The sequence below is a fragment of the Nelumbo nucifera genome, chromosome 8, assembly GCF_055504915.1.
Source record: "Nelumbo nucifera cultivar China Antique chromosome 8, China Antique-T2T, whole genome shotgun sequence".
Lineage (NCBI taxonomy): Eukaryota > Viridiplantae > Streptophyta > Magnoliopsida > Proteales > Nelumbonaceae > Nelumbo > Nelumbo nucifera.
In genome coordinates, this window is record NC_142656.1 from 11,075,738 (window position 1) to 11,087,326 (window position 11,589).

The 11,589-nt window shown below is 36.5% G+C and overlaps 1 protein-coding gene across 1 annotated transcript; it reads right to left on the minus strand.

Annotated features, from left to right (window-relative positions):
* Window positions 1-1,189: 1,189 nt before the first annotated feature.
* LOC104592242 (DDT domain-containing protein DDR4) lies at window positions 1,190-9,929 on the minus strand. Its single transcript, XM_088892668.1, has 11 exons — window positions 9,544-9,929; window positions 9,281-9,391; window positions 7,094-7,184; window positions 6,952-6,985; window positions 6,763-6,844; window positions 6,470-6,576; window positions 6,232-6,391; window positions 6,032-6,124; window positions 5,787-5,910; window positions 2,051-2,093; window positions 1,190-1,917 (listed from the first exon to the last, which is right to left on the minus strand). Exons 1-11 carry the CDS (start codon window positions 9,727-9,729, stop codon window positions 1,422-1,424), a joined length of 1,527 nt encoding a protein of 508 aa, XP_088748794.1. The 5' UTR covers window positions 9,730-9,929; the 3' UTR covers window positions 1,190-1,421.
* Window positions 9,930-11,589: the final 1,660 nt, after the last annotated feature.

The following is an 11,589-nucleotide window of genomic DNA, read 5'->3' on the forward strand; positions in this document are numbered from 1 at the left end:
TTTTTGGATTTTTTTTGCCATTTTTCTTCAATTTTATGCATTTATCTACAATTTTTGCATTTTCGGGCATATGGGTTGACCTGACTCATTTTTGTTACGTGGTAGTCTTGAAAGAGATTATTCTCTCAAAATTTATTATTTTGCATATACGGACCATCCCAACCCATTTTTGTATTTATAAGTAAGGGTAGGTGGGTTAGTATGAGTGAGAATGGTTAAAAATCAATATAAATGGGCCAAGTGGGTCAATATGGGTGAATTGGGGTTAGGGTGGGTTATGACCTTTTAACAAGGATTGATGATGGGTCATGGTGGGTTGGTGGGTCAATGGGTGGGTTGATATTCAACCCTACTCAATCCACCCATTTACACCCTAGGCCAAAAGTATTGGGCCCGACTTTTTTTTTGGGTTGGGCTTAAGCTTTTTCTAAAAAGCCCAACCCCAACCTGAGCCAGACATGATACTATATATTAAATCATAAAAATATATATTTTATTTAATAAAAAATATATATACAATATTTTTTCTTTGTTATTCTTCTCTTTGTTTTTTCAAGTAATAGTGGGATGTTTATTATTTTTGAGTTTTGAAGGTTTTTAATATAAATAAAAAATTTTTATTGAATAAAAAATAAAATTTTTTGTTTTCAAAATTTTAACCGGGCTCAGGCTCGGGCCCAAGCTTCAGACATTATATGAGGGTCGGGTTTGAATTCAAGACCTAAGCCCGATGGTCAAATCAGGTCAGGCTCAGGCCTGAATGTATTATATTGATAAATAGACAAAACCCGACCCATGAACAGGTCTATCTACTTGCACCTTTCTTCGTGTTATGATCCTTTTGGTGGACACACCAATCCTGGAGTCATTCTTTTCCTAGGCAGTTTAAAGAAACACCATTCCAATATGCGATTTCTATTCAAAAGAACAAAAGTGTATGTTTTTCCGTAACTTAGAAACAAGAAAAAACAATTCACACTAGGAAAACACCCCGTTAGTCCTTGGGGAACCACAAGACAATAACAAAATATCTGCCTTCCATGAAACCAATAGATTTAGCTTTTTTTTTTTTTTTTAATAGATAAGTTAGATTTAGCTTTGTTATGGCTGCGTTTGGTTTAATTTATTCTGTTTCATATCTTAATTTACTTCATTTGTACTGCAATAAAATAAATTTTGAAACAAAAATAAGTCAGAATTTACACTCAAATCATTTTTGCACTGCCATCGTTTTGCATCAATGCAAATTTATTTGCATTGCAACCAAACACAGCATATAGTACAAAATAAAGTGAAACCAAAAGGATGCCAAATGTGTATACATATGTTCGGCTAAGTATCATTTCTATCATTCACATTTCCTCAATAATCATCATCATCAATTGTTCTCAATACCCTTCATTTCATTTGCTCAAATTCCCTCAAAAGTTTTCACCTTCAGAATCAGAAATTATAAGAGGTTCTAGGGCAGTGTTACGGAAGGACAACTGACCCAGCCGATTTATAGGATCTAGATTGCTCTGAGTCTCTAAGTTAAGATCAGTAGTGTTGCCTGCTTTCCTCTTGCTCCGACGCAGCCCCACAACCTCTTCAGCAGAGAGGCCATTCCATCTCTCGGAATGCTTCCTGATGCGGTTCCTGTGGGTAATATTGTTATTTTGCTTTCCATGGGAGCTTCCGTCAGAGTCAACATCAGCACCAGAAGCAGTCTTGCTGTCATAATCACCACCATATTTATCATCAACATTAGTTCCTGCAGACTTAACATCACTATCGTTGCTTTTCATAGGACCACTTCTTTGAACAGAGTAGTCCAAGTAAGCATCTTGGTGTAAACTCTCAGAAGAAATACCGCTTCTGCCTTTGCTCTTCTTATATTTTCTGCCAAGCTTTTGCTCCTGAGTTGTCTTCTTGATTCTATTTCACATTTGAGACAGAAATTTAATAAAGATTAGGCACCAAAATATTGTGCCTCACAAAAACTAAACTCCCCCAATGAAAAAAACAGTAGCGAGGAAAGTTGAAGGCAAGTAGTTAGGAAATCACTCACATTGTTGGTTGTATAGCTTCATGAATAGATTGGTCATACTCATCTGTAGAGCAACCAATTTAAAATGGAAAACATATAAACAAAAACTTTCTTCCGAAAAGCAACAGGAAAATTAGAAAGAAAGACCAGATTTGCATTGCCAAGTCATCCCCCCTCTCTCTCTCTTATTTCTCCTTTTAGCACTATATTCTTGTTTTGAAAACAGGTACAACTATTCATTATTATTAACCGTGTTTTATTTTTTGACAAAATGTTATCATCAACTGTGCTAAAAGTTAAAACGAGTAGGAGTCAGTGTGCACCCAGTAGGTGCAAAATGTATTCTATGGGTTACATTCTCTTTATTCATTATAATGTTTGTCATTTAGGCTCCGTTTGGTTTGTGGGAAGATTTGGGTGGAATGGGAAAAGATGGGATGGTGTAAAATTTATCTTTTCATTGTTTGGTTTATATGGGAAAATAGTAGGAAAAGTACCAAGAGAGATGGGAGTGTGGAGAAAGTAGGATCAAAGAAAGAGGGAAATTCAAAGGGGTGAAGAAAACGGCGATCAGAGAAAGAAGCAGATCGCCACGACCTGGTTCTCTTGCCACCGCACTGGTGAAGGATTGTGCCACCGCCGCCTCCTCTGTTCGAACAGGGAAGGCAATGAACAGTATCTGGTTCATTGCCGTCGTCGCTGGTCGCTGTTGTCGCCGCTGTCGAAAGGAAGGGGGACTGTTCGCCATCGCCACTGGTCCATGGTAAGGAGACTCTTCATCACTGGCTCATCACCTTACTCCTGTGTTGAAGAAGAAGGTACATCCCCTTCCTTATTAATCAAAAAATAAGGCACATCCCCTTCCTTAAGCGAATGATTTTCTCGAGTTTTCCCACTGGGGTCGCACTGTTTTGGTGCAACCCCAATAACACAATTTTGGGATCCCGCATCCCACCTTTTTCTCATCCCATCCCCCTCTTTCCCTCAAAACAAATAAGAGAAAAAGGAATTTTTTTGGAATATTCCCTATTTCTCATCCTCGTCCCACAAACCAAACAGAGCCTTAGTTTCTACAGCCCATAAACAACACAACTTAGACCTATTTTCCCTTGTATTCTGTTCTAAAATTGTCATGCTAATCTCCCTATGCTAGTTATGTTTAAGAAATGTCAAAATTACGCAAGTTAAGGGCCTTCTGGTCTATTTCCAGCATATATAAATCCTTTTAGCCACTAAAATTGATTATCATTTAGAGGTTCAGCATTAGGTAGCCCACCTGTGATGTAGGACCAGCTAATTTGATACAAAACAATGTCGGACCACCAGCTCCAATACTAAATTGATGTAGGACCAAAAAGTCTAAGAATGAATTAGAAGGGTAATGATGAGTTACGAAGGATTAAACCTCTTACAGAAGATTTTAAACAAAAGGTTAAGGGAGTTTGAAAGGTTTTGGTTCAAACCCCTGCAACTGCAATTGCTGTGGAACCATATTAAAAATAAAAAAAAATAAAAACAAAGTGTAGGGATGGAATTTTATATTGAAACTTTATAGAGATGTTTAGGACAAATTGTCATGCAGGGTAATTTAATTCAAAGGCACTCTAAGGATGTTTTCCACAATAAAAAAATGATGGGAAAAATAATTTTTATGAAAGACCTACATCTACCAGAATTCCACAAACCAAAGCTTAAATGGAGCTTTGGGATGAAAATTGGTAGGATCAAAAACTTAAGAGAGGCAACAAGGAACAAGGACAAATAGAGATAGTTTGGACATAAAAGGACAAAAGCTTTTGGAACATAAAATTCTGATATTTGATATAAACAAAAGAAAAGTGTACCTGGATCATTTTAAATACTTTAGAGATCTTGAGTGAACTTTTTTTTTTATGAAAAAAATGTGGGTTGTTGATGGCTGTAACAGTTATTTGCATAACTAGATAGATAGGAGAGAGAGAGAGAGAGTAAACATGAAGCATAAAATCACTTTAAGACTAACAGGAATCACTTAGTACAGCAACAATAAGCAAAATTTCACTGAAAATATCAATAGCCATGCTTTTGCATGGTACATATATAAGACACCATAGGGTGACCAATCCTACTAGAACCAAGGAAAACAGAAATTACAAAACTAATTATTGAAATTATAAGTGTAACAATACTGCCAAATCAAAATATTATGTCAAACCTCACCAACAGCATGTAAAATAACAAAAATACTCCTGAACTATTCAATTCAGTCTTAATCTCAACTATTTGGGGTTGGATACAAGAACCCTTTCCTGCCCCTGTGCTCTATCAAGAGCCAAAAAAATATGCCTACCATCTAAAAGTATAAAGATAGATAAAAGTTAAGAATATTCCAGTTTTCACTTGTTTGTGCTCACATCAACCTAATGATGCACCAACTAGTTAGTGATGACTTCCCTGCTGTGAGTTGCACACAAACAGAACTAAAGCTTCTTTCATCTTCCCATATTGATTTGCACAAGCACATCATACTGATTCAAGTATTATTCATTTGAACTGTTGGGTAATATAAAAAGAGCCATAAATGAGGCCACTTGCATCTCAAATTCTACCTAACATTGAAACACCTTCCAAAGAATGAAAACTAGAAAACCAACTGCTATAATCATGTCCCTGGAGCCAAATATGGGTATTTTATCCTTGTAAACTTAAAATCAATTCCAAATTGGGTCAAAAACCTACTCTGTAATTTTCCTAGGTTAAATAATAGCTTTTCCAATCAATGAAGCATTGTCTACACAACTATTAGTATTAGGTCATAGATTAATATTATACTTCACACATTTTGATGGTGGAAACTCTTTCAAATTATCTTCTCCAATGAATGTAGGTTCACTACCAATATATTGTGTATGTTTGTTCTTTCTCATTCCTTGGTTTTCTATTTTTATTTCACACTACTCCCAACCCTTATGTTTGTCATAACAAGCCTCCTCCCTTATTTGTAGAACATTCAATCTTCAGAAGGTTTTTAACCATCAAACATATAATTATGTGTAAATGTCCATGATTCCAAGCCTTACCACTTAAAGTGCATCACTAGATCATATCCTTTTTCTGTATAGGTACTTCACTGCAACACATTAAAAAAGTTTTGAAATAGTAATGACAAATGGTGCTGCAGCATAACCACCCAAAAGAGAATTGGAGGAGATGCACTTCAGTGGTGATTTTCCACAGAAACAAAAAGTAGAAAGAAGGAAAGTAAGGCAAAGAAGAAGGATATAAGTGGAGTTCAACATAAACAAAGACTAGCCAACCAAAGGTGGAAATCAAATAACATCACTGCCATAGAGAGAAGTGTGTCTCACTTCACTTCCAATTTCCAAAAGCAAGTAAAAATCTAACCCTTCATTCTGGTGGAAATTTGTGGAATAAGGATACTCAAAGCTGATCATATCAGAAATGCTCTTATACATGTTTCATAGACATAATGCCACTTCTATAATAGTAAAAACTTGGGATGGCAGGCATTAGAATGTGGGTTCAAGTCTGAAAGCAGCTTGCACCCAAAAAAAAAAGGTTTTGGCAAGGCCTACAAACACATGGATAATGCCTAATTGCATTGCATCAGTCGGTTATGGAACTTGGGCTGGTCCATGGAATATCTTGCAGAATTGGACCAGTTACGTGCAGCAAGCACCTGAGGATATCCTCTTACTTATCTGAGGAAAATAAACAGACAATGGAAAGTATTGGGAGAAAAAAAAAAGGATCATACCATACGTATAACTAACAGGCTTACGATCACGAAGCAAATGACTATGCCCTATCCCACAAGAATCTAGAAAACCATTCAGAAGCATTGCCTGTCTTTGTTGTCGTTTCAGTGCTCTTTCTTTCTTCTGTTGCAAGACAATGTAAATACAACAAATACAACAACTTGTGATAATCAAATTAAGTTCCACTTCTCATGACATCACAACAAAAAATTCATACTTTGCAGCAAGCATGCTAAAAAATAACCTTTTTAGGTGCCTCAAGAACAGGTATTATTTCATTTCGGACAATATCACCAACTGCAGCTTCCACCATGCTTTTGGGAGAACAGAGCTTATCCTGCCAATACCAGAGTACAAAAAAGTGAACAAATCTTCCTTGATATATGCACATTTAAATAATATGGCATTCCTGAATATATGTATATATAAACAATATGGCCTTACTGATAAGTCACGAAATTCCTCAAGATTGGTTGCAAGTGTTTCCCATTGAAAAGTTATTGTTGGCTGTGTTAACTGTCTCTTCCCATTCAAGCTCGGCTTAAATTCAACTCTTCTTACTTCCTTGTATAACCTATGACCAATAACTGAATCCCCATCATACCTAACAAATAACAAGGAATAATCACCATTGAGTATGCTGCTATGATCCAAAAATCAGCCAAAAGACACTCAATATTACCAGTAAGTAGTTCCATTTCCATCTCCTCCAATTTTATCTTTACGGAAAGTTGAAAGCTTGGTTCCATCTTTTACCGCATCATTAATATAAGATAGCATATCAACTTGCTGCAAATAAATAAAAGGGTTAACTAGCAGTAGCAATAAAGAAACACTATGGCCTTTTAACCTAAGAAAAACAACAAGCATCAACTTTAATTATTTTATGTAATAGACAAAGGATATGCTGAAAACACAAGAGAATATACAGGATCTTCTATCAAAGGAAGAGTGCTTTAAGTATAGTTAACTTACAAAAGCACGGATTTCACAAAGTGCTTTTAGGATTAGTAACCGATTTGTTGGGTCGATCTCTTTGTATCTAGATATCTCTTCTCTGTACAATATAAAGCACCAGAATGCCAGTCTGACTCTAAATTGCAGCCTAAAGTGACAAGTGGGTTAAAAGGACTAAAAAAAAAAAGATAAGTTCTCTATCCATACCCATGGGCAGGAGTGAGTGGAATCTCCCCGTCAGCTACCTAAAGTATAACAGCATTATTAGGTTTTCAAATGCCCCTACCTAAAAAGAGGGAAGAGAAAGTATGCATGGTAAATGGTAATAGCATTAAGGTTTTAGAACAACCTACCCATGGCCACCAGATGGCAAGCTTCTTACAAAGTACGGTCACCCACATGTCAGAATCAGTCAAGTTTTTGCTAACCGGTGGTATTCCCTGGTTATCATCCAGATTATGTCATTCAAAGAAATGGCCAAGAATAAAAGCAATTCTGTCAAGACTGGATCTGCTACTAACATGCTACCCACAAGACACTACAACCAAAAATCTCAAACATTGTTATGTTGTCATTCATGGGGTCGTACATTAGATGTGCATCTGTAGCATCCTGTGGATAGCGTTTTGGGGAAAGCAGATCTGGACTCAATTCAGTCATTCATCAGAAAAAGTAATACAGAGGAGTCAGTATCATTATAAAACAGATAATTATCAAATAAATATAGTTAACAATATTCAGAACTAATGTAGGTTCTTCACTAGCATACCATCTCCATCATTTCAGCTTAACCCATAAGAAAAGTTAGACCTTTTATCCATACAATTGGAATTGGGTGGATAAATGCAGAACTACTTTAGAGTGTAACAATGATGCATACTAATAATACCGAGTGGAATTTCTATGAGATTGGTCCAGTGTGATTTTAAGATGGAGAGCACATTAAGCAATTACCTAGCCTTAAAATCACTAGCCTTAATGAGGAAATTATGATGAAAAGAACAAGATTATTCCACCATTTCAACAAAGCCAACAAGATTCCATGAAAGAGTGATATAATGCAATTTGAAGATTATAAAGCTAAAAGGAAAGAAGGTCACAAAAAAAAAGGAGTGGTGAATGCTTTGTGGATAGGCTGCAAATGAATTGAACTAAAATTCGCATTCGATGTATCAGATTCAGGTATCTATTTTAGTCATAATAAGATCGGATTGTATTATAAAATATAATATTTTTATTGATCAGATGATATTAACATATTACTAGAATCCAATCCAATCCTATTATAAGTAAGCATGTATAAAAGACTCTTTTTAAACTTTTAATTTAAAATTCATTAGGATTAAGTGAGGTTTGGGCTTTAACCAAACCCTTTCTTTCATGAATAAGATTTACACAACTTATTTCTCTATTTATAATGTATATTTTCTTGTTTTATATATACCTTTGTATAAGTATGCTACTTGTATACAGATTTATTGAGCTTTGAATCAAACCATGTATCCAAATATCTAATTGGGTTGAGATCAAATTTGGATTTCACAGATTCATATCAGATCATATTTGGATATACCCTTATCCAAATTCAATTCAATCCAATCACAGCTCTATTTGGCTATTCGTCCATGGAAGAGTTGTAATGGGGTTCAGTTCCTCACTTCCTTGAGGTAGTTAGTCATGATTATGTTTTGGCTGTTCTGATTATGGTTTTGTTGTATCATCTCAGCACCACTTTTAACATTTTGATTATGGTTTTATTTTCCCCACAAGCAGCTTAACGCTTTTACCTCCATTCTTGCTTTTATAATCAATTTTTTTCTGCCACTTGTCAAAAAATATACGTAAAATTAATAAGATAATGCCTGTTTGGTGTTAATAAGTGTGATTAAGATAAGACCCTGAGGAACAATTAGAAAGAAATGCATCCAAACAACACAGGAGTAGCACTAACAGGTGACGAGCCAATATTAAACTGAGATGGTTCAGCCATGTGCAAGGGAAACCAACCAGACCAGTAGAAGTGGTAAGGAGGAATCCAACAAAGACGAAAATTTGTATCTTCTAAAGAAGGCATAAAGATCCAAGTTCCAATAGAACATCATAGCAAGGTAAAATAATAAACAAGATGTGTTTAGCCAGCCATTGATGTAACTCATTCTAGTGTTCAGGATACAGGGCTAAAGGAAGCCTACTTGTTGAGAAAAGTTTTGGTCTTGCGGGAACTCAAACGAAATGTTAAGAAAACCACACAGTACAGTTTGTACTGATTATATTGATAAAACATAACTGATCAAGACATATACATGGATAAACAAACAAACTATCACCTCCCACTCAAAATGTCTTCCACAGTTAAAGCAAGCCTACTTGTTGGAACAAAATTTAGACTTGCGCTAACTTTGAGAGAGATTTTAAGAGAAGTACACAGATTTTACTGAATATATTGATAAAAATATAGATGAACAAACACATTAACGACCATAGATATAAGAATCAAAGATGAAGTAAGGGAGGAAAAAATAAAACTAAATAATGCCTTTAAAAGTGAAATGTGGAGCTCAGCGAGAGCATTGTTGGGCATAATAAGGGCCGTCTCGATCTCTTCCGCAGAAATCTCCAACTTGCTTCCAATAATAGGCTGAAAAACCTGCATAAGGACAGAGCAGACATCAAAGTAATGAAACAGATCATCAAGCCATTCAAAAAAAATATGAAATTCGTCAGTGAGGAGAAGGAGAAGAGGGAGGTAGAGAGAGAGAGAAAGAGACGGACAGACAGACAGACAGACAGAGATGTTACATGCAAGAAGTTAAGAACGGAAGCTAACTCCCATCGTTCCCTTAGCCGAACCCGAGCTAGTTGTGCTTCGGCTGAAAGTGAAACAGAAACCACCGATGGCTTTTTACCAGTCACCTTTTCAACATAACCTTCCTCTACAAGTATCTTACGAGACACTGGTCTCCCTCTCCCATGCTTTTCGGCCATGTCGAAACTTGAAACTCCTATGCGCGGGAAATGAACAGCCTGGTCTTTACGTTGCAAGAAAAAAGCAAGCTTGGAAGAGAAGCGGAAGGAGAAAGAGGATTGCACGTTATTCCACGAACAAAATCACTGTGAAGCAGATACGACTGATGTGAAAGAGATGATGATCAAGCCGCGAATCTAATTTCAGACGACTCTCCCGCTGCCGCTTGAATTGAATCATCTTTGACCATAACTATTTTCTATAGGGTTAGTTTCGGAATTTAATTTCTATTTTTCCTACGTGCCCGTTATAAGTGCCAGCCCGAGCCCGATAACCCGACAGCGGTTCACTGAATGCTTCTAATGGCATCGTGCAGGCCAGTCAGGGTTTTCTACAAAAACAGTACTGCTTTTAATGGGATGTGTGAGGTCGTTGTAAGGCGCCTTGTGTGACTGTGCAGGGAATATCTCACGTAAATAATACGGAAAATCACACTGTAGCCCACTTCATAATTTTGACTTCCATTATATACTTACAATCATGGTTTCAAAACTGGACCGGACCGCACAATCGAATCGGAAAAACCGGGAAGTAGTCAGGTGACCAGTTCCGTTCTTCTCCAAAATCGGGATTTCTCAAAAAATCGTTGATTTTGGTCAGCAAACTGCTGACCCGGGTGGTTAACCGTTCGACCGTTTTGATCATTTTTTATTTTTTTTATTTTTTTATTTTTTCAGAACAGGACCCGATACGGGCTCGGTCTCCAAATCGATTTTAAAAACTATGCCTACAACAATTCAAAAATATTAAACACCCCCATCCTAAATACCAATACCTGCTTGTAAATTGGCATCAATTCCGAATTGACACCTACCCCAACTATATGGTGGGGCTAAGAATTTTGACGATAGATTAAACAGTCATTTTTCTCCAAATAATAACACATAATTATGGAAAATGTTGTCAATGCACAATGGGATGTGTCCATAAGATCATTGTGAGGCGCCATGTGTGAGGAACAAATCTGACCCACACCCAGTCACATGACACTATAGCTGTACATTGAGAATATGTCCCTATTTACATGTCGTCATTTATGGGTAGATATTCTCAATGAATAGCTGTGGTATCCTATGAGTAGGTGTGAGTAGGATTTTTGTGGGTAGAAATCCATATTGCATTGTGCCACCTCTCTGTCTCTCTTCGTGGGAGCATGGGCCTCATGGCCCATATAGAGGTTCAACAGCTTTGATCAGGTTTGTTAACATAGCCCATATGAAGTAAAGGTCCAACTAATCTATTATGTATTGGGCTGAGTTAATTTTGTGTTCAAGTATAATTGTCGGTGAGAAATGTTTCCAATACACGATCAGAATGTTCTATGAGGTGCCGATGTAAATTCCTACCCATCTTAAAACCCACTATGGGTCTTAAAACCTGTCTTAAAACCCGTTATGGGTCTTGAAACCTGTTGTGTATGAGATGTGTAGTATCATATAATGTGGGTAGGGTGTTAGGAATGTATTTTGTTGGCAGTAAATCCCAACAGACTAATTTAGCGGGTTAAATGTCAGGGAGGACCATGATTTCCCAGTTGTAAGATCTAGGCTGGTTCCAATTCGACAAATTTGGATTTGGGAATCAAAAAATGAATTGGTTTTCGGCATTTTTTGCCATTACTAATGGGACCACTATGTTATCGAATTAAATTGGGTTAATTTCAAATCCGATCCATTAAAAAGTCTAATGACTCTAATCTCATTAGTGACCCATGTACTCTCTCTGATTTCATATATCTTTTCTATTTTTAGCAAAGAAACTGCTTTAACGTGCTTCTTTTATTCCAAACTCCACATTTATTGAATTTTATTTATGTTGAT

Bases quoted from the DNA above. Each gene is read 5' to 3' on its own strand.
- LOC104592242 (XM_088892668.1), bottom strand. From the start codon at position 9,729: ATGGCCGAAAAGCATGGGAGAGGGAGACCAGTGTCTCGTAAGATACTT. The intron at 7,185-9,280 runs GCATTATTTAGT...GATGATAACCAG, and splicing joins TCCACATTTCACTTTTAAAG to GGAATACCACCGGTTAGCAA. The intron at 5,911-6,031 runs GTTATTTTTTAG...GTCTTGCAACAG, and splicing joins TTCTTGAGGCACCTAAAAAG to AAGAAAGAAAGAGCACTGAA.